The sequence below is a fragment of the Hipposideros armiger genome, unplaced genomic scaffold (assembly GCF_001890085.2).
Source record: "Hipposideros armiger isolate ML-2016 unplaced genomic scaffold, ASM189008v1 scaffold_362, whole genome shotgun sequence".
Classification (NCBI taxonomy): Eukaryota; Metazoa; Chordata; class Mammalia; order Chiroptera; family Hipposideridae; genus Hipposideros; species Hipposideros armiger.
The window spans coordinates 928,127-953,799 of record NW_017731712.1 but is presented as its reverse complement, the minus strand read 5'-3'; the positions used below and the strand labels follow the sequence as shown (position 1 = coordinate 953,799).

General features: G+C 65.2%; 2 protein-coding genes across 2 annotated transcripts in view; both read left to right on the top strand.

The window, feature by feature from the left end:
* CCDC57 (coiled-coil domain containing 57) overlaps positions 1-4,499 on the top strand; it is a 104,951-nt gene extending 100,452 nt beyond the window's left edge. Inside the window, exon 23 of the mRNA XM_019661855.1 lies at positions 4,083-4,499. Coding sequence (XP_019517400.1) covers positions 4,083-4,261 — 179 coding nt within the window. The 3' untranslated portion in view covers positions 4,262-4,499. The remainder of the gene's footprint in view (positions 1-4,082) is intronic.
* A 2,236-nt stretch (positions 4,500-6,735) lies between these two features.
* FASN (fatty acid synthase) lies at positions 6,736-24,346 on the top strand. The gene is made up of 42 exons (XM_019661956.1): positions 6,736-7,001; positions 8,785-8,919; positions 9,410-9,562; positions 10,617-10,790; positions 10,914-11,114; positions 11,225-11,347; positions 11,426-11,541; positions 11,624-11,758; positions 12,269-12,731; positions 12,812-12,999; positions 13,112-13,301; positions 13,872-13,966; positions 14,058-14,192; positions 14,287-14,490; positions 14,680-14,795; positions 15,010-15,182; positions 15,259-15,450; positions 15,524-15,604; positions 15,696-15,875; positions 16,095-16,274; positions 16,356-16,559; positions 17,237-17,541; positions 17,759-18,151; positions 18,249-18,413; positions 18,496-18,614; positions 18,702-18,856; positions 18,970-19,173; positions 19,273-19,423; positions 19,511-19,689; positions 19,775-19,894; positions 20,063-20,185; positions 20,311-20,534; positions 20,611-20,812; positions 20,916-21,067; positions 21,178-21,269; positions 21,501-21,652; positions 21,735-21,980; positions 22,112-22,300; positions 22,581-22,811; positions 22,925-23,145; positions 23,232-23,330; positions 23,403-24,346. Exons 2-42 carry the CDS (start codon positions 8,793-8,795, stop codon positions 23,790-23,792), a joined length of 7,542 nt encoding a protein of 2,513 aa, XP_019517501.1. The 5' UTR covers positions 6,736-7,001; positions 8,785-8,792; the 3' UTR covers positions 23,793-24,346.
* The last annotated feature ends 1,327 nt before the right edge of the window (positions 24,347-25,673 follow it).

The following is a 25,673-nucleotide window of genomic DNA, read 5'->3' as shown; positions in this document are numbered from 1 at the left end:
GGAGGCCAACTTCCTGCAGGCTAGCATTTCAGTGGGGCCAGGAAGGAGGTGACGGGTGCAGCGCATGCTGTGGGGAAGAAGGTAGATCCAGCAGCTCTGTCTACTTGGTCCATTTCAGGAGCCTCCTTGAGCCCAGCACAGTGACAAGGACACTGTTGCCCAGCCATGCCTCCCGAGGGAAGCCAGGAAGAGCTTGGGTGCAGCCATCTCCATCGGGGTGCCTGGCCCTGCTTCCTGAGGGCGGGAGCTGTGCCCCTAGGCCCAATACCACCCATCAGGATGGGGCCACCACGGTCCTGTGTAAGACAGGACGCCGAGGCAGGTGTGTGCATGGAGAGCTTTGCCCCCCCAAGAGCCTTGAGGGGCCTGTGCACGTGGCCACAGCCACCCTGCTTCCCACTCGGTCTCCACTCGAACAGGGAACAGCCGGCCACACAGCACGTTCCATCGGCATGGCCATCCCAGAGCCTCTCCTGCCAGGCCCAAAGGGCCATCAGCAGACCTCCAGAGAGCGATTTCTGGGGCTTGGCCTGGCATGGGGAGGCCCCTGGCCAGGCTCACTGCTCTTGGCGCCGGAGCGAGATGGGCGGCCCTCCCTAGGGGACCACGTTTCTGTGGAAAAGGACAGCGTTGCCTCACTGACAGCTGTCATCCCATCGTCGTCCCCACCCCACCCCACCCCCCGCCGCCAAGAGGAGCAGAGAGCAGCCTGTGGCCGTGTGTGGCCTGCTGGTCTGCACCAGGACATGAGGATGGCCCTGCTGCCGGAGGTCCCGGGACACTGGGGGCCGCCTAGAGCAGGCTAGCTGATCCCAGCCCCCGTGGGCCCCTTTTGAAAATGTGTCTTTCATGAATTTTATCTCGTTTATCCAGTGTTTGGGCTTAGGTCTCTGAAAAGTCAGGTCAGAGTCCACCCCACCCCACTGTTGGCCGTGCCCTCCTGCTGGCCCCACACAGCACCTTACAGAGGCCCCAGCTGAGTGAGTGCAGCCCAGGGTCCTTCCAGCATCCTGAAGCCAGTTTGCAGCCACCACAGCCCAGCAGCTCTCTGCACCTCCTCCCCCTCTGGGCTCTCTGCCCTCCAAAGTGGGGGCCAAACCAGGCTTGTGGCCTGGCCGCCACCCTCAGCCACCTCCCTGTCCCCCCCAGTTGCCACCAAACTGGCCTCTGTCCTGGCTTGCCCACCTGACCACGGGCCTCTCCCAGCTGACCCTCAGACAGGGTCAGGGAGAGGGGAGCGGTCCCCTGGGGGCCGGGGGGGCCGGGGCCTGTGTGCCCAACTGGGCTGGTACCCGCTCCCCCTCCCCCTAGGGCAGATCCAGGCTCTGCAATCCTCTGCCCACAGAGCATGTCCCCGAAACTCCCTCATGGCCTTGTGTGCTCCCTGCCGCTCAGGGCCCTTCTCACAGCCCAGGACGGAAGCAGACAGGTCTGGATGAGCCTGGAACCAGGCGGGGAGGTGCCCCTGAAAATGGTGTTAGGCGGGAGCAGTTAGGGCTGGTGTGGGGGGTGAGCCTTGGGAAGTGAGGGGTGTTTGCAGGGATAGGTCGGTGGTCAGCACCCCAGCCCAGGCCGGGGTTGAAGGAGCTGTGTGCCCCGCCTGCCTCTTCCCCACCCTGTTGAGTCGGAGTTCGGCCCAGAGCCTGGGCACCAAGGGCAGCAGCAGCTCCCTGAAGGGTGGCTGGGGGGAGGGGGCAGGCAGGGTCCCGGGAATTAGCTTACAGCTTCTGGAAACCTGGGGCTGGGGCTGGGCGAGGGAGGTCATGTCCCCATCCACGTCCCACACACGCTGAGGGCCTGGGGCGCCTTCCCTACCACGCTAGGTTGCCCGGGACGGTTGTGTGTGACTTCATTTAATTTGAAACACTGATCAGAAAGGAGGTTCAGGGTGAGGAGACCGAGACCTAGGGGTGTAATGTGTCCCATTTGAGAAGTGTTGAACTCAGGGCCTGGGAGGAAGCAGGAGAGGGATCTCAGCAGCTCCCCCAGAGAGGAGGTGGGGGACAGTGGAAACAGAAGACTGCCCTCGGAAGCCCAGGGAACACGTGCTCAGGGTCACCCTCGTAGCCCGACCTGGAGGCCGGTGACGCTGACGGGAGCCGGGCCGCAGCCTGAGCCACCAGAGAGCTGGGACCAGCGCTGCCCATGTGTCCGGAGCCCTGGGAGGCCCTGAGACAAGAGACCTCCACCCTGTACGCGGGCCCATCGTGCAGGCCCAGCCGGGAAGGGGCCGAGGGCTCAGGGACTAGCAGAGTCCCAGGAGGAACCCCTGTGCCCGGGCCACTTCCCCAAGGCCTGATCGGTACCCAGCGCTGGAAGGGGAGCCTGGGCTGGGCGGGCAGAACAGGGCGCTGGAGAAAGAGAAGGGCAGCTCAGGTTACTCAGACGGGAGCCAGCTTGGCCCCGTCCTGGAGGCACCGGCCACCTCCTGGGGGCTCCTTGGGAGACTGCACAGCGGCCCTCTGCCCTCCAGCCTCTTTGCTTTGGCTGCGTTCCCCTCCCTGCTCATCATCACAGAGCTTTGGGCCTGGGCTGCCCTCCTCCCTAAGCCTCCCCTTTTCCAGGAGCACCCAGGCAGCGTTGAAAACCCAGGAGGGACAGTCCCCCGCATTGTGGGGAGGGATCCCCCCGCGTCAAACAGTGGTCAGGGTCCTGACCCCGCCCCTCCATGCTGGCCAATGCCTTCTAGAAGGAAACCAAGCGAGCAGAGGGCAGTGCCCAGGTCGGCCTGTAGGCTCACGTGGGAGGGCCTGCATGTGGAGGCTGAATTTAGTCTGGGGCCAGAGAACCAAAGATGCAGGCGTTTTCCTGGAGAAGCGGCTATGGCGGCACGAAGCAGGAGCGTCTAGGGACCCACATCCTCGTCCCTCCAGGACCAGGGTGCTGGGAGGCCTGGCGCCAGGACTGGGTCCGAAGGCAGAGGGAGGCCATGGGGTGTGTGAACCCGGGGAGGCTGAGGGGACAGTGGACCAGCTCCAGGGGCCCCAGGTGAGGGCCAGGGGCCGGGGCATGTTCGCAGACCACAGCTTACTGGAGACATTGCCTGGAAGGACAGAAGGGTGGCAGCAAGCCCTGCGTGCCTCGCCTGTGCACGCTTCCCACAGCCCCTGGCTCCACACCCGCCCTGGCGCAGGTCGTCTGCAGCCCTGCTCTCCCTCCCTCAGCCTCAGGTCTCACCTGGATCTGTCCCCGCCATCCAGTGCTCCCACTTGTACCGCACATGGTCCCTCCAGACCTTGCTCTCCCCACAGCTCACACGGCCAGGCCCAGGGTGACGCTGGTCAGGCAGTGTGCCTCCCCGCAGTGTGCCTCCCACACGACAGATGCTGGCGCTGCGCGGGCCAGCCCCCCTCGGCCTCCGCCCTGGGCTGCTGTTCCTTCCAGTGTGGAGCTCCCGGCCGCCGAAACCCTGGGCCTGCCTGCTGGGCCCATCCCAAGGGAGAGCAAGTCTTGACCTTGCATCTTATAATTGCTTTTTAATAACATCCTTTTTGTTTTACCAAACAAAAACTTGGTTCCAAAAACTTGGAAAACAGAATTTCGAAGGATAAAGAAAAGCACCATGGAAGCCCCAGTGCAGAGGAAGGGCGTGCTGGCCCGCGTGGGGACATGTGCTGGCGTGCCTGGGTCCTTGGCCTGTGCCTGACCACGCATGTCCGGGCAGCTGGGCAGTTGGAGGTGCGGAGGCTGGCTGAGAGTGGGCAAGGGCCGAGGATGTGTCACGAGTCAACCGTTAACCTCGGTACCCCCTCCATGAAAAAATTACCAAATGGTCATGATAGGAGACGGAGTTTTCAGGACCGAATGTACTGTGTACCCAGTGGAGGGACAGGCTCAGGCCCTGCGAAGCATCTGGAGAGCATGTGCCCACAGACCTCCAGGGCGGCGACACTGGGATGGGACCTTGCTGCTACTGAGCGGTCACCACGGGAGGGCCTTTGACCTGCACAGCCAGGGCGTGGGGTCTCTGTCCCTGCTGGCAGGGACCACAGCCAGCTGTACACTCCGTGAGCTGCTTTCTAAGCACATGGCTTCCTGCCCCGCAATGTAACCGCCTTTCTCTCCTCTCTCTCACCTGGTAGAGCTCACAGCACCTCCAGCAGCCGGCAGCTTCCCACACCCTCACAGGAGCCCCATGGCTATCAAAGGGAAGAAGATGGAAGCCCAGGCCAAGCCTGAAAGACCCTCCAGAGCCCACTATGCAAAACCTAAAGGCTGCCAGCGGCCCCCAAAGGTCCGGAACTACAACTTCAAGGACTAACCCCCTTGGCTGCCCCTCCCCTCCCCACGCCCCTTCTCTCCTCTCCCACTCCTAGTTGGTGCTTGGGGCCTGTGCTTTAATCTGCACATTAGGGGGGGGGGGTGTCAGTGCATGTGCACACCTGTGCGTGTGTGTGCACACATGGGGGTGGGCTGTGAGCTGCAGCACAGGTTCCCCAGTGCTGCTGGGATGCCTCACAGACTGAGTGCAGACCCCATTAAAGCTGGTTGCTCGCTGGCCTGGGAACTGTTTACCTGCTCTACTTGGGAGAAGGTGTCTGGGTATCAGTGCTGGGCCTAGGAGAGCTGGTCTGCCCATGTCACTGCCCACAGCCACCTGCACGCTGCAGGGCATGGAGAGCAGAGGTCCACCGCACAGCAGGTGGACACCACAGAGCACGGACCAGGAGGAGTGAGGACCATGAAGCGCGGTGACCCCACAGCCAGACCAGAGGCTGCCTCCCCAAGCTTCCCCCACATGCTCTGTTGTGCTTGCACACGTGCGTCGGGGTGCTGCTGGGGTGGAGGTGGCCCCAGACCGGGCACCTACGAGGGTGAAAAACATACACAAACTGACGCTTGTCACTCCAGGTGCTGCAAAGCCACACCCATTCTCCCCCACCAGAAAAACACGTCCTGGGGATCATAGCTGCACGTGCTGACACGCGTGGGTTCTAGGCTGTCACAGCCACGTCCCCTGCCTTGGGAGGGAGGGCAGTGTGGGAAGACGGCCCTGTGTTCCTTAACTCTCCGAGTCCTCAGCCCTTTTGTCCGCTGGTGTCTGCCCCCGGTTGGCACAGCACCCGGTTGACAGGCTGGTCCCCACCCCAGGTGGATGAAGCAGGACTGTGCCCCCAGGCAGCATGGACGCAGCGCTGAGGCTTCCCTCCGGGAGGAAGGAGGGGATGGGGAAGGACGCACCTAGCCCTCCCTACTGTGCCGCTGTGTGACAGTGTCCCCTGTAAAATGTGGACGGCGTCATCTACCTGCCTGGCTCACAGGTGCTGCAGGATGCAGGGCCCGGAGAGCAGACCTGGTGTGCTCTGCCGTGGCTCGTGCCGCCCTGTGCATCGGTGTGTGTTTCATGCAGCCCCCCGTGAACACACGCGGGCATGGGGGTCGGCCCTCCCACGGGGCCAGAACTGCCTGCACTGGGCGCGCGGGCGTTTGGGAGCAAGGCAATGGCGGTGACTCGGTCTGCGCCTCCCGGAAGCTGCAAGCCGGAGCAGCTCCGCGGGGATGGGGGGGGGGGATGGGCGTCGGGACTCTGCTGTTTCCTGCATTGCCCCTTGAAATGCAGCGAGGCCGTGTGACTTCCTTTGGTTGAAAGTGAATGGAGATGCCGGGTCACTTTCGGTAGACTCACGCTAAGAGCCCCTGAGCGAGTCTCCGACCCGCCTGCCCTCTGGTGCGAGCCCGGGGTCTGGAGCCCAGCTCGCCCGGCCGCTCCTGGCCCCCGGGGGCCCCAGGTATCTGATAAGCTCTTAAATCAGAAGAGAAAGGACAACCCGTGGAGAGGTTCAGAACAGTAGTTCTGCTGTGGGACCTCCAAGCTGTCCCCGTTTCTTGTCCTGCCCTTCCTTCCACTGTGCGGGAGCAGGAAGCCCCCAGTGAGTAGCGGAGCAGGGAGCTGTAAGTTCCATAACCGTTTGAGCAGAATTACAAGGGAGGGCGCGCCCGTGAGCCGAGACGCAGAGCTGAGCCTCCGCCGGTGCGCGTGAGCGCGCGTGGGTGCCAGTGGCCACATGCGCGCGCGAGTGCCTCTGCCCGGGGAGGCTCCTTTGTTCGAATCACACCAAGCGGTGTCCGCGCAGAGCCCAGCCCGTTCGCCACATGGCCGCGCCCCCTCCCTGCGGCCGGCTCCGGGGAGCCGGGGGTGCGCCCGCTCGGCCCCTGCCTTGCTCGGGAGGCGTCCGCCCGGGTTCCCGCGCCGGCCCACGTGGGCCGGCCGGGCAGGGAAGACCAGACCCGAGCTGCGCTGACCGGCAATAACCCCGGCCGGTGCGCCCTCGGCTGGGTCAACGACCGCGCTCGCCCGCGGCGGCCCGCGCATTGCTGGGGCCGGCCCATCACCCTATCGCCTAGCAACGCCCCCTCGCGCGCCGCCATTGGGCCGGCGCGCACGCCCCCGGCCCCCGATTGGCCTCAGCGGCAAAACGAGCCACGCCCGCGATCGGCGGTGCGCGGCCCAGACGCTGGCTAGTGCGTCCGTCCATTCGGGGGGTCCGCCTGGACGCCAATATGTGGCCGTACTATGACCCCCAGAGTGGCCCAAACACGCCCGGTCCCATTTAACCCGCGCGCCGCGCACACGTGGCCCCTGCGGCCCTGGGGGGGTGGGGCCGCACCGCGTGCCCTCGGGGCGGGAAACGGAAGTGGGGGGCGGGGGTGAACGGCACGCCCCGCCCCGGCGCCCCCCGAGTCCTCGGCCCACTCGCTCGGCGCCTCCCCCCCAGGCGCGGCCCCGCGCAGGGTCTTGGCGGCGGCGGCGTGTGGCATCACCCCACTGGCGGCGGCGCGCCGGGTCCCGGGGCGCAGCCCCGACTCTCATTGGCCTGGGCGGCGCAGCCAAGCTGTCAGCCCATGTGGCGTGTCCGCGCGGGGACGGCCGCAGTTAAATAGAGTCGGCGCCGGCCTAGAGGGAGCCAGAGAGACGGCAGCGGCCCGGCCTCCCCTCCTCCGCCGCCGCGCTCCATCCTCGCTCAGTCGTCCGCCCGCATCGCCGCCCGCGCCCAGACCAGGTACCAGCGGCGGGGCCGGGGCCGGGGCCGGGGCGGCGCGGCCGGGCTCGGAGGGCGCCGCCGGCCTGCATCCTCCGGCCTCGGGGCGCGCGTGGTCCGGCGCGCTCCTGGTGCGAGGTCGACCCCCGAGGCCCAGCCCCGGCCTCGCGGTCCGAGCCCCCGTAGAGCGTCCGGGGCCGGGGTGGTGAAGGGCCCGTGCGCCGCGCCCAGGCCTGCTGGGGCATGTGGGCGATGGCGAGGGGAGGACGCCGGGGAGTGCCGCGAACAGCCATTTTGGTCCCGGAGTGGGGTGGGCCAGGTGGCCGTGAACCCCCGAGGGCCGGTGGGAGCACCCGCCGCCTGGTGCGCGCCCGGCCTGTGGGCGCCTCCAGAGGTCTCCATGCGGGACAGGCCCCTGAGCTCCTGGACCCGCGGCACCTCCCCCGCCTTGTGTGCCGATTAGCCGAGGCCCAGCCCCGGCTGGGGGCGCCCCTTCAGCCAACCGGAGGACGGGGAAGAAGGGATGGATGTGGTGGAGAGGCCCCGAAGCCGGGTGGGGGCCGGCTTCCCCACCACGTGGGCGCAGCGCAGAGCCCCCAAAGTTTTGGGGTGGCGAGCAGCTCTGGCCCGGCGCGGTGGCGGCGGCGGGGCGGACTGGCGAAGCCATGCGCGCTGCGGGGGTCTCCACCCCCCGCCTGGGCCCCGCCGGACTCCGCGTGAATAGCAAGTAGGGGGAGAACAGAGCCTGCGCTTTCTGGAGGAAGCAGCCGCCCCGGAGCTGGTGCCCCTGTGCCGGCAAAGAGCTCTTTATTCAGCGCTGGGGGAGGGGGCTCCCTCCCTGCCTGCCGGGGGACACTCGGCCACCCAGGGAAGTGGCTGCTGTCTTCCACTCAGCCCTCCCTCGTTCGCAGAGACCTAGGAAGGCCAAGGGTTGGTGTGCCCACAGGTCATGAGCACCGCAAGGCCCTAGGGTCTTGGCAGAAGTTGCTAGACTGTCTGACTTTGCCCCTTCCCTCAGGGGCTGCACAGGAGCCCCCTCCTGCACCCACAAGCTCAGGGTGGCCAGGGCTCCCTCTGTGGGCACCTTGGGGATGGGGTCAGGTAGGCTGCGTGGAGGTAAGCAAGTAGTATCCTGCGGTCTCCCCTGCACAGGTGTGTGGGTCTGGGCAGCACTTGCCTGGAACCTGACCAGGAAAGGTTCTCCCGGTTGGCCCACGGTGGGGCAGAGGCCACCTTTCCCCAGAGCCCTGTGGGCCTTGGCACCCACAGCCCCTCCCAAGTCTGGGCAGCTCTGAGTGGCATCGGGCCGTGGAGGGCAGCCTGGGGTGCTGAGAGAAGGGCCGGCTGGCGCTCCTCCCCACCCTCACGTTTTCCTCCCCTCAAACCTTGGTGGCCTTTCTCCTTCTCTGCTTGATTTCCTGGGCCAGCTCTTAGCAGGCTGAAGGCCAGGTGGCCCTGTCCTGGGAAGGGATTGGGCCCTTCTCTGGACGGTCCTCCAGGAGCACTGCAGCAGGAGGTTGGGGTAGGCACAGGGCAGCAGGGCCCTCCATGGTGGTGTCACCCCAGGCCGGGGCCATAAAGGTGACAGGCCAGTGACAAAGTCCAGCGAGCGGTGAGCGCTGGCTGGGTCAGAGTTCACCCCCCACACACCCTGGGCATCCGTCCCGAAGGCGCAGGACTGGGAGCTGAGTGCTTGGCCCTCGGTCTGGGGCTTTCTGAGCTGCTGCTCCCAGACCCATGGATGGGCCAGGTGGAGGAGGGCAGATGCTGTGAGGGCCAGAGCTGACCAGTATCCGCCCCGCAGGGAGCAGCATGGAGGAGGTGGTGATTGCTGGCATGTCTGGAAAGCTGCCCGAGTCGGACAATGTGCAGGAGTTCTGGGACAACCTCATCGGTGGCGTGGACATGGTGACGGATGACGACAGGCGATGGAAGGCCGGTGAGTGGGCTCTGGGCTCTGGCCTTGGAAGGCTGAGGCTCGGCCCTGGTTACAGCTGAGCTAGGTGACCTGCCGGGTCCCAGAGCTGGGGGCAGGGCCAGGGTGACGGCAGGTGGGTGAGAGCCTGGCCAGCCAGTGCTGGCCCGTGTGTCCCAGGTTCTCGGGAAGCTGGTTTGACTCCCTCACACCCAGTAGCTTCCCCCGCAGGGTGGCTCTACCTGATCTACAGGATGTGAGTCAGCGTGGCGGGGCCGGCCCAGCTCAGGCCAGGCAGAGGGTCCGGGATGGTGGTGGGCTGCGGGACGCACGGCTGTGCCCCATCACGCTCTGTGGTCACAGTCAGCCACACACTGCCAAGTGGCACCCAGGCCTGGAAGAGTGGCCCCTCTTGGGGTTGCCGCCTGCCCTCCTGGGGAGCTCGCAGCTCCCATCGCAGCAGGGCCTCCACCATGGGTCCCATAACAGGCGCTCTGTCTGCCCGTGTCCGCAGGACTCTACAGCCTGCCCAAGCGGTCTGGCAAGCTGAAGGACCTGTCCAAGTTCGACGCCACCTTTTTTGGGGTCCACGCCAGGCAGGCGCATACGATGGACCCCCAGCTGCGTCTGCTGCTCGAGGTCTCCTACGAGGCCATTGTGGACGGAGGTGGGTCATCAGGAGCTACAGGCCAGCCTGGGGCCACACTCTGAAGGCAGTGTTTCCATACTTGCGCTTCTAAAAGCAGCGCGTGTTCAGCGCGGAACTCTGAGCACAGCCAATCCAAGAGGAAGGGGAGCCGAGGCCGGGCCTGAGGCTCAGGAGGCGTGGGCCCTGGGGCAGGCTGGGGTGTCACAACGGCGGGACGGATCCAGGCATGCCCTGATGTCCCAGTTTGCTGGCTCCCCGTCGCATGGCTGATCTGGGGTGAGGGCTAGTGCTGAGCTCCAGGACTCCTGCCCTCACTCTGCCCTCCCCTGGGGCACAGACCTGTCCTTGATATGCCCACTCTGCCTGTGGGGAGGGGGGGTGGCTGGCCCCGATGGGGACCCTGGGGGCCACCTGCTCTCACCTTGGGTCAGCAGACAGTAGCCAGTCCCTGGGGCTGACACTGAACATGACAGGATTATGGGCACACACTCCTCTGGGGGGAGGGGAGACAAGCAGATCCTGGGGGCCCCCCACTGCCCAGGCCCCATCCAGAGACCTTGGATGCCACTCTCCCCCCACCCCCAGTGTCTCCTTAAGAGACTAGACATTCAGCCTTTGTCTCCCTTTGTCTTCTTATCTTCCCTGTCCTAGGGCAGGCTGCCCTTGGGGCTTGGGTGCTCATTGGCCCTTGGGGCTCACCAGACCCTGTCCGCAACACCAGGGGCCAAGGGAGTAGTCTGAGGACAATGCTGCCCTCTGTCTTCTCCTCCGGCTGTCTCTGGCCACTGCCTGACCCAGAGCCTAGAGCCCCACCTGGCACCAGCTTCCCACCTCACCCCCGCCCCCGCCCCAGTTCCTTGTGACCTGGTTATCCGACCGTCCGTTCTTTGCCCTACGTGGGCTGGCTGCGGCTGTGCTCCCTCTGCCTGGCCCTGTCCCGCCTCTCCAGTTAGGCTGAGATGGAGCCCCCCTCACCCAAGCCAGGAGGGTCACAGGGGCCAGCCCTGAGAGCTGGGTGGCAGAGTGCGTCCCAGTGGGTCCAGCTGCTGGGTCTGACCGCTGCTTCCCGCAGGCATCAACCCTGCCTCGCTTCGAGGGACAGACACCGGCGTCTGGGTGGGTGTGAGCGGCTCTGAGGCCTCAGAGGCTCTGAGCCGAGACCCTGAGACACTCGTGGGCTACAGCATGGTGGGCTGCCAGCGGGCCATGATGGCCAACCGCCTCTCCTTCTATTTCAACTTTAAAGGTGGGTGCCCCCGTTGAGTGTGGGCCTGATGGCAGCAAGACCCTCCCAGGTGCTTGCCTCCCCTCCCCCACCGGAGCTGCCCGGGCCCCCGGAGCTCACAGCCCCGCGCCTGCTCTTCTCCAGGGCCCAGCGTCGCTCTGGACACGGCCTGCTCCTCCAGCCTGCTGGCCCTGCACAGTGCCTACCAGGCCATCCGCAGCGGGCAGTGCCCCGCGGCCCTCGTGGGTGGCATCAATGTCATGCTCAAGCCCAACACGTCTGTGCAGTTCCTAAAGCTGGGCATGCTCAGCCCCAACGGCACCTGCAGGTCCTTCGACAAGGACGGTGAGGCCCCTGGCGGGGGTGGGCCCGGGGCGGCAAGGCAGCCTCGCCTAACAGCCCAGGGCGTTTGGGGTCCGCCGAACCCCTGAGGCTGAGGTGCCCTCTCACCTCAGGGGATGGCTACTGCCGCTCGGAGGCCGTGGTGGCCATCCTGCTGACCAAGAAGTCCCTGGCCCGGCGGGTGTACGCCACCATCCTGAACACAGGCACCAATACGGATGGCTTCAAGGAAGAAGGTGGGAGCGGGCCGGGGGCGGGGGGGCCTGCCACAGCCCGTCAGCCATCAGAGTGCTGAGGCCCTGCCCTTCCCGCAGGCGTGACCTTCCCCTCCGGAGAGACCCAGGGGCAGCTCATACGCTCCCTGTACGAGCCGGCCGGGTTGGACCCCGAGTCCCTTGAGTACATTGAAGCCCACGGCACAGGCACCAAGGTGAGGCCACGCCAATGCCCACCCCCACATTTGGGACGCTAGGTAGTCCTGACATCCCCTTCTCTGCTGTGTATCCCCTCAGGTCGGCGATCCCCAGGAGCTGAATAGCATTGCCCAAAGCCTGTGCACCACCCGCCAGGAACCCCTGCTCATCGGGTCCTCCAAGTCGAACATGGGGCACGCAGAGCCTGCCTCGGGCCTGGTGGGGCTGACCAAGGTGGGTGGGCTGGTCCGGGCCGCCTGGTGGAGGGAGGTCCCCATGGTCCGTATGGCAGCTGCTGGCCACTGAGGCCCAGGCAGCAGGGCACAAGCATGTGTGAGGTCTATGCCCTAGTTCACTGGGTTGCATTCTGCCGAGTGTTGGCTCCATGTGGCCGACGGGAGCTGACACGGCAGGGGCAGCCCAGGCAGGCCTTCTGACCAGAGGGCGAGGGCTGGCTGGGGAGACGGGCATTGGTCACCAGAGGACCTAGGTCACCGTCACTCAGGCTCCTAGGTTTGGGGAGCTTCCTGTGCTCCCTTGGGCGGCCGCAGGTCTCGCATGGGGACCTAGGTGAGGTCTGGCTGAGGCCTTGGTGTCCAGGACCCCAGCCACTTGGCCTGGGAGGTGGCAGGGGCCCAGGTGGGCAGGAGCTTGCTTGTTGCAGCCCTGCACTGGGGCAGGGCGAAGTGTGGGGACAAGCTGCCTGGCCACTTAGTTGTCAGGACTGCTTGCCGCCTCCTGCAGGTGCTGCTGTGCCTGGAGCACGGACTCTGGGCCCCCAACCTGCACTTCCACAGCCCGAACCCCGAAATCCCAGCGCTGTGGGATGGGCGCCTGCAGGTGGTGGACCAGCCCCTGCCCGTCCGTGGGGGCAACGTGGCCATCAACTCCTTTGGCTTTGGCGGCTCCAATGTGCACGTCATCCTCCAGCCCAACTCACGCCCGCCCCCGGCACCCGCCCCGCACGCTGCCCTGCCCCGCCTGCTGCTGGCCAGCGGGCGTACCACTGAGGCTGTGCAGAGCTTGCTGGAGCAAGGCCGCCAGCACCACCAGGACCTGGCCTTCGTGAGCATGCTCAATGACATTGCGGCTACCCCTACCACCACCATGCCCTTCCGTGGCTATGCCGTGCTGGGCAGCGAGGGCAGCGGCCAGGAGTTGCAGCAGGTGCCCAACGGCCAGCGCCCGCTCTGGTTCATCTGCTCTGGTGAGTCCTGTCCTCAGCCCTCCTGGGGCAAGTGGTTGCCTGGCTAGGCGGCTGCGCACTGAAACGTCTCACTGGCACAGGGATGGGCACGCAGTGGCGCGGGATGGGGCTCAGCCTCATGCGCCTGGCCAGCTTCCGAAGCTCCGTCCTGCGTTCCGATGAGACCTTGAAGCCCCTGGGCGTGCAGGTGGCGGACCTGCTGCTGAGCACGGACGAGGCCACCTTCGATGACACTGTCAATGCCTTTGTGAGCCTGACTGCCATCCAGGTGCGCCTTCACGGACTGGGGCTGGGGCCTAGGGGCGGGCTAGACCTGACGGGCACAGTCAAGTCGGCAGCTTCACATCCCCAGCGCTGAGGTGACACGTCTGTATCCCCAGATCGCTCTCATAGACCTGCTGACCTCCATGGGCCTGAGGCCGGATGGCATCATTGGGCACTCACTGGGGGAGGTGGCCTGTGGCTATGCCGACGGCTGCCTCTCTCGGGAGGAGTCCATCCTTGCCGCCTACTGGAGGGGCCAGTGTATCAAGGAGGCCAACATCCCACCAGGGGCCATGGCGGCCGTGGGTAGGTGTTACCCCGTGTTCTCCATCCCACTCCACCCTTGGGTCTGAGGGTCTCCCTGGAAGGGGTGGAAGCAGGGGCCTAGGGGCAGCTTGATGGCCTTTATCCTTAAACACACCCACGTGGCTGCCCCATGCCTGGTGGCCTTGGTGCCCGGCATACTCGCCGATGGGCATCGGTAATGGCTAGTGTGCTTGTCTTCACATGAGCCTGAGCTGAACCCATGTGAGGACAGGAACCTGCAGGACTTTCGATAAAGTCAAGTCATTGGGGTGACCCATTCTGGCACCCCTCTGTTGGCGCCCAGCTCTGGGGGGGCTGTGGGTGAGAGAGGACTGCTCACACCTCAGGCAGGCAGGGGACCCGGGGGCCTGGCAGTGGGGAGGCTGCAGCCTCCACTGTACAGAGGAACCCTAGGGTGTTGTCACCAATGGAACCGTGGGACCGTGGTAATAACCCCTTTGCCCAAGATGGAATGGGGCATGGGGAAAGTGCCTCGTAAATGCTCCACTCCGCGGCTGTCATTACCGTGGCTGGTCATTAAGGCCACTCTGAGGCCGTCTCTGCCCACAGGCTTATCCTGGGAGGACTGTAAGCTCCGCTGCCCCCCGGGCGTTGTGCCCGCCTGCCACAACTCCAAGGACACGGTGACCATCTCGGGACCTCAGGTGTGCACTGGGAGGCAAGGCCGTATCCTGACACGGGTTGAGCTCTCTGAGGGGGCTGAACTCATCACCTAGCCCCTTCCCCTGCCCCCAGCCTGCAGTGTCCGAGTTTGTGCAGCAGCTGAGAAAGGAGGGCGTGTTCGCCAAGGAGGTACGGACGGGTGGCCTGGCCTTCCACTCACACTTGATGGAGGACATTGCCCCCTCACTGCTTCGGGAACTCAAGAAGGTAGGTCGGCCACCCTCAGGGCTGTTGGAGGGGCCTCCAAAAGGCGGCGGTGGGGCCGGGCTCCTGGTGCTGACCCAACGGGCCATGTGCACAGGTGATCCGTGAGCCACGGCCCCGCTCCGCACGCTGGCTCAGCACCTCCATCCCCGAGGCCCAGTGGCAGGGCAGCCTGGCCCGCACGTCCTCGGCTGAGTACAACGTCAACAACCTGGTGAGCCCCGTGCTCTTCCAGGAAGCGCTGTGGCACGTGCCGGAGCACGCCGTGGTGCTGGAGATCGCCCCCCACGCCCTGCTGCAGGTGCGCCCCAGGACCAGGGTGGCGGGCGGGCCCGTGGCTGCAGGACAGTGATGGGGGTGGGGGGGCCCAGGAGAACCTGGGGGTCTGAGCCTGGGGACATGTCAGGGTCACGGGGCTCTGTGGCCTGTGGGCACTGTGGGCGGGCAGCAACCGCCTGAGGGAGTCCCCAGCCCGCTGTGCCCTGCGCAGGCCGTCCTCAAGAGAGGCCTCAAGCCCAGCTGCTCCATCGTCCCCCTGATGAAGAAAGACCACGCAGACAACCTGCAGTTCTTCCTCAGCAACGTGGGCCAGCTCCACCTGGCTGGGTGGGTCCGCGCCCCTGCGAGGCCCCCGGGGTGACCCCAGGCACTTCTGTAGTGAGGGACCAACCGCAGGGCTCAGGCCAGTGGTGTTAGGCCACGCTGGGCACCCTCACTGTGGCCTCACCCCATCTCGGCAGCCTCTGGTGCCTGATGGCAGTGGGTGTGGCAGGGTGGCCCCGGGGCCAGATGTGCCCTAATTCTGCCCCCACTCCCTCAGCATTGACGTCAACCCCAATGGCCTGTTCCCACCTGTGGAGTTCCCAGCTCCCCGGGGGACCCCACTCATCTCCCCCCACATCAAGTGGGATCACAGCCAGACCTGGGACGTGCCTGCCGCCAGGGACTTCTCCAGTGGCTCTAGCTGCTCCTCCGTCACCGTCTACAACATTGGTGAGTGGGATGGTGGGGTGGCGGGCAGCAGGGTGCGGCCCCTCCTGGCAGGGCACTAAGGCCCATGCCTGTGCAGACACTAGAACCGAGTCCCCTGACCAGTACCTGGTGGACCACAGCATCAATGGCCGTGTCATCTTCCCCGCCACCGGCTACCTGTGCCTGGTCTGGAGAGCACTGGCGCGCGCCCTGGACGAAAATATGGAGCAGATGCCTGTGGTGTTTGAGGACGTGACACTGTACCAGGCCACCATCCTGCCTAAGACAGGTGAGGCAGGGTGGCGCCGAGGGGGGTGGGTGTGCTGGCCGCTGGGGCTGACCTCTGACCCTGCTGCTCACAGGCCCCGTGGCCCTGGAGGTGCGGCTTCTGGAGGCTTCCCGCGCCTTCGAGGTGTCTGAGAACGGCAACCTGATAGTGAGCGGTGAGTGGAGTGATGGGGGTCCTGGATGGAGCCCTGGCTCCCAGCTCGGCTCGCCCCCACCCCCAGGCCCTTCTGACACCCCTGCCCACAGGGAAGGTGTACCAGTGGGAGGACCCCAACCCCAAGCTCTTCGCCAGTCGAGGTGGCCCGGCCCCGGCGGGCCCCATGGCCACGTTCCATCTGGCCCAAGAGGACGTGTACAAGGAGCTGCGGCTGCGAGGCTACAACTACGGCCCTCACTTCCAGGGCATCCTCAAGGCCAACCTGGAAGGTGGGGCACAAGGGCTCCCCACTCGATGCTTGGGGGGTCAAGCCCTCTCTTAAGGCTGGACTGGGTCTGACCTGCTGCCCAGTGTCCAGGTGCATGTGACTGTACCATCGCCCAAACTGGGGGGGAAGGCAGTGGGAGGTGTGAGGGGCCCACCGGCACCCCAGGGCTTCTGGGCACAGGAGACCTGGTCTAGCTGAGCTGATGGCCCATCTACCACAGGCAGCACAGGCCAGCTGCAGTGGAACAACAACTGGGTGACCTTCATGGACGCCATGCTGCAGACATCCATCCTGGGCTCCAGCCAGCGCAGCCTGCGTCTGCCCACCCGCATCGGCGCCGTCCACATTGACCCGGCCACCCACCAGCGGCAGGTGTATGCACTGCAGGGCGAGGCCCAAGGTAGCCTGGCCCCCACACCTGTGCTCTCCCACACTGTCCCTGTGCCAGCCCGTCTCCGCGCTTACCAGCCTGTCCCCACAGCTGTTGATGTGGTGGTGGACAGCTGTCTGCAGAGGATAGTGGCTGGTGGCATCCGTATCTCACGGCTGAACACCTCAGTGGCCCCGCGTCGGCAGCTGGAACAGCTGGCGCCCATCCTGGAGAAGTACTGCTTCACACCCTACGTGGAGGGCAGGTGCCTGGCCGGGAGTGTGGCCCTGCAGGAGGAGCTGCAGCGGTGCCGGGGTGAGCCTCTGGTGGTGGGCGCCTCGTCTCCCCACACAGCCTGTTCCTGGGACCTGTCCTGGCTCCGTCCGCTCCTTCACCTGGAGCGAACTTGCCCTCCCTGAGGCCCCCTGTGAGCCTCCCGCTCCCGCTGCTGGCCTGGCTCCCCACCCAGAGCTGATGTTGCCTCCCCCGTCCCTGTTAGCCACCTCCCAGTCCTCAGAGAGGGCCCAGGGCTCAAACAGGACAGATTGGGCCCCTCCTGGCTGTATCCCCTTAGGCATGGTATCCACGGAGCCTGTCCCTGCAGGTGGCCCCCTGTCCCTGCGGAGGGCTCACACTTGTGCTAATGGTGGGGGGCGGGAGGCTCGTGGGGCAACCGGGGATCTAGGGGCACTTTACTCACCTTCCTTGGGGACCCACACTTTGTGGGGCTCACGCCTTAGTGGGGGAACACAGCAGCCTCTGCCCTCAGCACACACCCAGTGCTCCGCAGCTAACGCCAGCGCTGAGCCCTGGACACTGCGCTGCCCACTCTGTTCCCCCATCTGTTGGCTTGTCCAGTGTCCTGGGAGGACAAGGCCACATGGGTCCTGGTCACCCCAAGCCTCTGCTCCAATCAGACACCTGCCTGGGGGGCAGGAAACACCAGCCCAGCTGAGGCCCCTCCCTAGCGCCTGTCTCCCCCGACTCCTCAGGGTTGGCACAGGTGCTGCAGACCAAGGTGGCCCAGCAGGGGCTGAAGATGGTGGTGCCTGGACTGGATGGGGCCCAGGTCCCCCGGGACCCCCCGCAGCACGGCCTGGCTCGGCTGCTGGCAGCCGCCTGCCAGCTACAGCTCAACGGGAACCTGCACCTGGAGCTGGGCCAGTTGCTGGCCCGGGAGAGGCCCCTGCTGCATGGCGACCCACTGCTCAGCGGCCTCCTGGACTCCCCAGCGCTCAAGGCCTGCGTGGACACTGCCAGGGAGAACTTGACCAGCTTCAAGATGAAGGTGGTAGAGGTGGGTACCAGATCTGTGCAGGCCCAGACCTGAGGCGCGCCAGGGGACCGTTCGACACGAGCTCCAGGCTTGAGACTGCCAGGCTACCGTTCCGGTGTTCCTCCCTCATCTCCGGCTGGGACCACAGGGACAGGCCATAGGGGTCTGGCCTTTCTGGCAGCCTGTAGAGAGATGTCTGTCAGAGTGGCAGTAGCAATCTAGGAACTGTTCCCTCCAGGTGCTGGCTGCTGATGGCCACCTGTACTCCCGCATCCCGGCGCTGCTCAACACCCAGCCCATGTTGCAGCTGGAATACACGGCCACCGATCGCCACCCCCAGGCCCTGGAGTCTGCCCAGGCCAGCCTTCAGCAGCACGAGGTGGCCCAGAGCGAGTGGGACCCTGCAGAGCCTGCCCCCAACAGCCTGGGTGCAGCTGACCTCCTGGTGTGCAACCTCGCTGTGGCCACCCTTAGGGACCTGGCCACAGCCCTTGGCAACATGGCAGCCGCTGTCAAGGAGGGTGGCTTCCTGCTGCTGCACACCCTGCTCAGAGGACACCCCCTCGGGGAGACAATAGCCTTCCTGACCTGCCCGGAGCCACAGCCTGGCAGGCAGAGCCTCCTGAGCCAGGTGGGGGTCCAGAGGCAGAGCCTGGGGGTGGGGCCTGATGCAGGGGCGGGGCCAGGCCTGGAGACCCCCCCGAGCGCTGACCGCCGGATATGTGCAGGGGGAGTGGGAGAGCCTGTTTGCTGGAGCAACCCTGCACCTGGTGGCGCTGAAGAGGTCCTTCTATGGCTCCGTGCTCTTCCTGTGCCGCCGGCCGGCCCCACAGGACAGCCCCATCTTCCTGCCTGTGGAGGACACCAGTTTCCGATGGGTGGACTCGCTCAAGGTCAGTCCCCGCCCGGCTCCCACCCAGCACCACATGTAGGGGCCTGGGGACTCCCAGAGGCCAACCCTTCCCTGTCCTGCAGAGCGTTCTGGGCGACTCCTCCTCCCGGCCTGTGTGGCTGACGGCAGTGGGCTGCACCACATCGGGCGTCCTGGGCATGGTCAACTGTCTGCGCAGGGAGCCTGGAGGTCACCGGGTCCGGTGAGAGAAGCTGGGCCCACCCCCACTGCACCCCCCTCCCTTTCCCCTCCCCTCCCTCCATCCCCGCCTCACTGGTGCTTCCCACAGGTGCATCCTGGTGTCCAACCTCAACAGCACGTCCCCCATCCCCAAGATGGACCTAGGCTCCACGGAGCTGCAAAAGGTGCTGCAGGCGGACCTGGTGATGAACGTGTACCGGGACGGGGCCTGGGGGGCCTTCCACCACTTCCCCCTGGAACCCGGTGAGCCCCCCAGCAGGTTCTTCACTGTGCAGCTAGTGGGGTGAGGAGGGGACGGAGATCCCAACCCAGGGCCGCTGTGGCCCCGTGGCAACCCTACTTCCTGTCGCCCTTAGACCAGCCAAAGGAGCAGACAGAGCATGCCTTCGTAAACGTTCTCACCCGGGGGGATCTCTCCTCCATTCGCTGGGTCTGCTCCCCACTGCGCCATACCCCGACGCCCAGCCCCGGGGTCCAGCTCTGCACTGTTTACTACGCCTCCCTCAACTTCCGGGACATCATGCTGGCCACGGGCAAGCTGTCCCCTGATGCCATTCCAGGTGCGGGGTGCAGGGTGCGGGCAGCGGTGGCCAGCAGGGACCTGGGAGGGACTGGCCCCTCCTGGGGAGATGCCAGGCTCAGCCGCCATCCACCCCCAGGGAAGTGGGCCGCCCGGGACTGTATGCTGGGCATGGAGTTCTCCGGCAGAGACGCCAGCGGCAAGCGTGTGATGGGGCTGGTACCCGCCGAAGGCCTGGCCACCTCCGTCCTGCTGTCTCAGGACTTCCTGTGGGATGTGCCTTCCAGCTGGTGAGTCCATTGGGCAGTGAGCCTGGGGCCCCACACAGACGTGGCCGGGGCCCCAGCCTGAGCTGACCTTGTGCACTCTGCTTGTAGGACCCTAGAGCAGGCGGCCTCGGTGCCTGTTGTCTACACTACGGCCTACTACTCCCTAGTGGTGCGCGGGCGCTTGCAGCCTGGGGAGACGTTGCTCATTCACTCGGGCTCGGGTGGCGTGGGCCAGGCCGCCATCACCATCGCCCTCAGCCTCGGCTGCCGAGTCTTCACCACTGTGGGTGAGCTGGCCGTCCTTCTGGGAGCCGGACGCTGCCCCAGCAGCCCCTCAGCCAAGCTCACCAGCACGTGCCTCTCCCCCGCCAGGGTCAGCTGAGAAGCGGGCGTACCTCCAAGCCAGGTTCCCCCAGCTCAACGACACCAGCTTTGCCAACTCCCGGGACACGTCCTTTGAGCAGCACGTGCTGCGGCACACAGCTGGGAAGGGTGCGTGGCCCGTGGGCGCCCAGCAGCCTCCTGACCCCCATCACCCACCATCCACCACTCTCCCTCCCTCCTCCCTGACGGAGCTGGAGAAGACCCTGGTCCTCTGGACTCGTGCCAGTGAGCCTGGCAGTGGTCGTGATTGTGAGGACCCCTCTGTCCCCCCTTCAGGTGTGGACCTGGTCCTGAACTCGCTGGCAGAAGAGAAGCTGCAGGCCAGTGTGCGGTGCCTGGCCCAGCATGGCCGCTTCCTAGAAATCGGCAAATTTGACCTTTCCAACAACCACCCGCTGGGTGAGGCTGGGCAGTGGGCCGAGATGGGCGGGTGGGCAGGGGCTGGAGGGTGCGTTGGAGTCCCTAGGGCAGGCAGGGGGCTGCGATTGGTGAGCCCTCCGCCTGCCCGCCCGCCCACCACGCAGGCATGGCCATCTTCCTGAAGAACGTGACCTTCCATGGGATCCTGCTGGACGCGCTATTTGATGAGCCCAGTGCCGACTGGCAGGAGGTGGCGAAGCTGCTGCAGGCGGGCATCCGGGACGGCGTGGTGCAACCCCTCAACTGCACTGTGTTCCCCAAGGACCGGGTGGAGGACGCCTTCCGCTACATGGCCCAGGGGAAGCACATCGGCAAAGTGGTGGTCCAGGTGAGGGGGGTCCCTGGCGCCCCTGGCTCTGGCCCCTGCGGGCAGCACGTGAGCACAGGCTCTGCTTGGACTGCAGGTGCGTGAGGAGGAGCCGGAGGCCATGCTGCAGGTGCCCACACCCACGCTGATGGCGGCCACGTCTAAGACCTTCTTCCCGCCCCACAAGAGCTACGTCATCGCCGGGGGCCTAGGTGGCTTCGGCCTCGAGCTGGCCCGGTGGCTCGTGTTGCGAGGAGCTCAGAAGCTTGTGCTGACGTCCCGCTCTGGGATTCGTACAGGTGAGCAGGAGGGCGGGTGTGGACGGGGCAGCAAGAGGGACGCACGGGCTGGGCGGCCAGAATCCCGATGGGCCCAACCAACCCATTGCCCCGTGGTCCATAGGCTACCAGGCCAAGCAGGTCCATGAGCTGAGGCGCCAGGGTGTACAGCTGCTGGTGTCCACCAGCAACGCCAGTTCGCTGGACGGGACCCGGGCCCTCATCGCGGAGGCCACACAGCTGGGGCCTGTTGGAGGCATTTTCAACCTGGCCATGGTGAGTGCAGCTCTGAGGGGCCGGTGCTGGCCACCGGGGCAGGATCGCCCCCGGCTGAACCCGCCAAAGCCCTGAGGCCGGGGCAGGCACTGAGGACCCCTCCCCCCCAGGTCCTGAGAGATGCCATGTTGGAGAACCAGACCCCCGAGCTCTTCCAGGATGTCAACAAGCCCAAGTACAGCGGTACCCTGAACTTGGACAGGTGGGGCGTGTGGCCCCCCCACCCCCGCGCAGCTCAGCCTGTCTCGGGCCCAGCACGTATAGGGAGCGGCCCCTGTCCTCCCCGACTCTCCCCATGCCCTCCCCACGTGGCGCTCCCACCACCTGGCAGGATTTAGGCCATAGGCTTTGCTGGGGTCAGAGCCGAGGGTCTAGGGAGGACGAGTTGGGCAGGCAGGGGCAGCCGGCCAGGGTATGACTCAAGCACTCACAGGGTGACCCGGGAGGCGTGCCCCGAGCTGGACTACTTTGTGGTCTTCTCCTCGATTTCCTGCGGTCGTGGTAATGCCGGCCAGACAAACTACGGCTTCGCCAACTCCACCATGGAACGCATATGCGAGAAGCGTCAGCAAGATGGTCTCCCAGGTGGGCCCCACTGCCCGCTCCTTGCACCGCTGGCTGCCACGCCCACTCTGCCCCTGCTCACCCCGATCCTCCTCTCCTGCAGGCCTTGCCGTGCAGTGGGGCGCCATTGGCGATGTGGGCATCGTCGTGGAGTCGATGGGCACCAACGACACGGTCATCAGCGGGACACTGCCCCAGCGCATAGTCTCCTGCTTGGAGGTGCTGGACCTGTTCCTGAACCAGCCCTACCCGGTCCTGAGCAGCTTTGTGTTAGCCGAGAAGAAAGCCGCAGCCCGCGGTGACAGCAGCAGCCAGCAGGACCTGGTGAAGGCCGTGGCTCACATCCTGGGTGAGGGAGCAGTGTTCCCCACAGGCCGACACTCGGCTCCCCTAGCTGTATAAGGGGGCAGGCTTGCTGCCCCACATCCCAGGCCCGCCCCACCCCCATTCCCGAATGGCCAACCGAGCACCTCTCCCCAGGCATCCAAGACTTGGCCTCTATCAACCTGGACAGCTCGCTGGCAGACCTGGGTCTGGACTCACTCATGGGCGTGGAGGTGCGCCAGACGCTGGAGCGTGAGCACGAGCTGGTGCTATCCATGCGAGACATCCAACAGCTCACGTTCCGGAAGCTGCAGGAACTTACCTTGCAGACCACCTCGGCTAAAGGTGAGTGCGGGTTGGAAGACAGCTCGGGGGAGGAGGTCACTGGGCCACCCTGGGGCAGCCTTTTCTCCGGGGTCTGGGCTGTGTGTCCTGGAACCAGCACAGGGGCCCCCCACCCCAACCCTGCTAAGAGCTGCTGGCCTGTAGACAGCTGGGGCCCCCACGTCAGGGCTTATCTGGCCCCTTCCTGAGCGCTCGCTGGGGGGCATGACCCCGTACCCAACGCCTGCAGCAGCCCGTCAGGTGTGCCCCGGCCCTCCTTGGCATCTGCTCTTCCCCACAGAGCTGACAGCCCCCATGCCCAAGGAGAGTAGCCCTGCACAGCAGCAGGCCCAGCTGAATCTCGGCATCCTGCTGGTGAACCCTGAGGGCCCAACCTTGACAAGGCTCAACTCAGTACAGAGCTCCGAGCGGCCGCTGTTCCTGGTGCACCCGATCGAGGGCTCCACCGCCGTGTTCCAGAGCCTGGCCGCCAAGCTCAGCATCCCCACCTACGGCCTGCAGTGCACCCGAGGTGCGGCCAGGTCCCGTCTACCGGGTGCCCTCCCGAACCGGGTGGGTGGCATGCCTGTGGGGCCCAGGGGCGCCTGCCCGCAGCTGAGCCTGTTGCTTCCTCCCTCCTCACAGCTGCACCCCTGGACAGCATCCAGAGCCTGGCCGCCTACTACATGGAGTGCATCAGGCAGGTGCAGCCCGAGGGGCCCTACCGCATTGCCGGCTACTCCTACGGGGCCTGCGTGGCCTTTGAGATGTGCTCACAGCTGCAGGCGCAGCAGAACCCCGCCCCCACACACAACAGCCTCTTCCTGTTCGACGGCTCGCACACCTATGTGCTGGCGTACACGCAGGTGAGGGTGGCGTCCGTGTCCCAGGTCTGCTCCCAGGTCCCCGTGCCACTTGGGCGAGGCTACAGCAGCCCCTCCTCCTTTCGCAGAGCTACCGCGCCAAGCTGACGCCAGGCTGTGAGGGCGAGGCGGAGACCGAGGCCCTGTGCTTCTTCGTGCAGCAGTTCACGGACGCCGAGCACAGCAGGGTGGGTCCTGGGCCAGTGGGGGGCAGGTGACCGGAGCAGACATGGGCATCCACTCAGCGTCCCGTCCCACAGGTGCTGGAGGCGCTGCTGCCGCTGGCGGGCCTGGAGGAGCGCGTGGCAGCCGCCGTGGACCTGATCACGCAGAGCCACGCGGGCCTGGACCGCCACGCGCTCACCTTCGCCGCGCACTCCTTCTACCACAAGCTGCGTGCAGCCGAGAAGTACACGCCGCAGGCCACCTACCACGGCAACGTGACCCTCCTGCGCGCCAAGACCGGCGGTGCGTACGGGGAGGACCTGGGCGCCGACTACAACCTGTCCCAGGTGTGCGACGGCAAGGTGTCTGTGCACGTCATCGAGGGGGACCACCGCACGCTGCTGGAGGGCAGTGGCCTTGAGGCCATCCTGGGCATCATCCACAGCTCCCTGGCCGAGCCACGCGTCAGTGTGAGGGAGGGCTAACCTGCCCCAGCGTCCCTGGGGGCCAGGGAGGGTCCTGCCGGTGGGACCCTGGCCTGCACCCCACGCAGCTGCCCATGGCCCGTGCTAGAAGTAGGACGATGCTGGCCCTCCCGGGGCCACCTCCCGCATGGCCACTCCGCTGCCACCTTGCACGTGGGCGCAGGGCCGGGACCTGCGCTGCTGACTTGGAGACCTGCCCTGGTCTGTGAAGAGTCGGCCAGGCCACGAGCCTCTGCCCACGGGTCCCTCTGTGGCTCGGTGTGAATTCTATTTATTGCGTCGCTGGGGAGGCCCCGGGCTGTACCCCCGTGGAGCTGGTGGTGCTTGGGAGCCGGCCGTGATGCAGGCCTGTGTGGCAGAGCAGCCGGCGCCGGGCACCCACTCTGTTCTCTGTTAATTTTTAAGAAATGTGATCCAAATTCATGCTCAGATTTTGAAATTTACTATAATTGTTAGTTCAAAGAGGCTTGTCTGGACCTGTTTCATTTTTACACCAACCTGGTAAAAACGCTGCTCTCCTGAGCCTCTCACGATTAAACCGCCTATGAGCTGTGGCCTCTCTGGTCGTTTTTCTTTCCTCCTCCTTGACCAGCCACCGTGAGCACGAGCCCTGTCCTGGCTGAGTCCTGGGGACCCACAGGGAATCCCTTTGCTCCCCTCAGCCTTCTAGCATACTTCCTGGGCATGCCGGAGGGAGAGTGGCAGCACCCCACTGCCTAAAGCAGGCCGGACACTCCCTTGAGGACCGTGGGGCTGCACCCCAAGCAGAACAAGCTGGAGACAGGCGTACAGTCTACTAGGAGCGTTTGGAAGACTCGGCTGGCAGCCATGGTGGGGACACCCAGGCACGTCTTGCCAGAATTCCTATTCCTCAGGGGAACCTTGGGTCTGTTCCCAGGGCTTCGGCTGATTGCAGACATCCTATCCACATTCTTAAGAATAACCTTGGCTTGAGGTCAGCTGGTTGTGGATGTGAATTTGAACCACATGGCAAAAGACCTTCACAGCAACACCTACATTAGTGTTGGCATAACTGGCCAATGTGAATGTAAAACAGACTCGGTTTACGCTAAGGAGTGAAGGCTGGGAGGGAGGGGGAGTGGGGAGCCCCCTGACCCCCTGAACTTGAGAGCCAAGGGATGAGGTAGACACAGTAGCGTGGGGGTTTCTGGGCCCACTGATGGAGGTGAGCTGTAGCAGGGAGGGCTGGACCCTATGATGGGGGTAGTGTGCAGGGGCCAGGACTGATACAGGGGAGGAGACGCAGACCCACCCCGGCTTCAGCAAGCTTATGTTGAACCCAGAGACAGACCAGGGGCTATTCCATGTTCCTAAGAAAGTTGAACAGAATTACCGTATGAGCCATCAATTCCATTCCTACTATGTACCCAAAAGAACTGAAAATGGACTCAAACATACTTGACACCAATGCTCATAACAGCAGTACTCTTACCAACAACAGCCAAAATATGGAAACAACTTGAGTGTCCATCAACAGATGGATGGATATATAAATGTGGTCCACCCACATAATGTAATATTCAGCCATCAAAAGATTGAATTCCCATATGTGGGTAGAACATGAATGATGCTTGAAAGCGTGCTAACAGTAGTGAAAGGACTTACGGAGTTGGTATCTTAATATCAAAAATATACTACGAGGGCTGGCAGAGTGGCTCAGTTGGTTAAGAGCTCACTAAAGAGTGTGAGCTCTGGGCCAGCCAGGTGGCGTGATGGTTAAGAGCTGGCTTGGGATGCCAGAGGGCCCCGGTTCGGATCCCACAGATGAGGGCCAGTGACACTGCCCTCCACAGCTAAGATGCTGAACAACAGCTCGACCTGGAGCTGGGCTGCCATGGGTCGCCGGCGACGGCGTGGGCT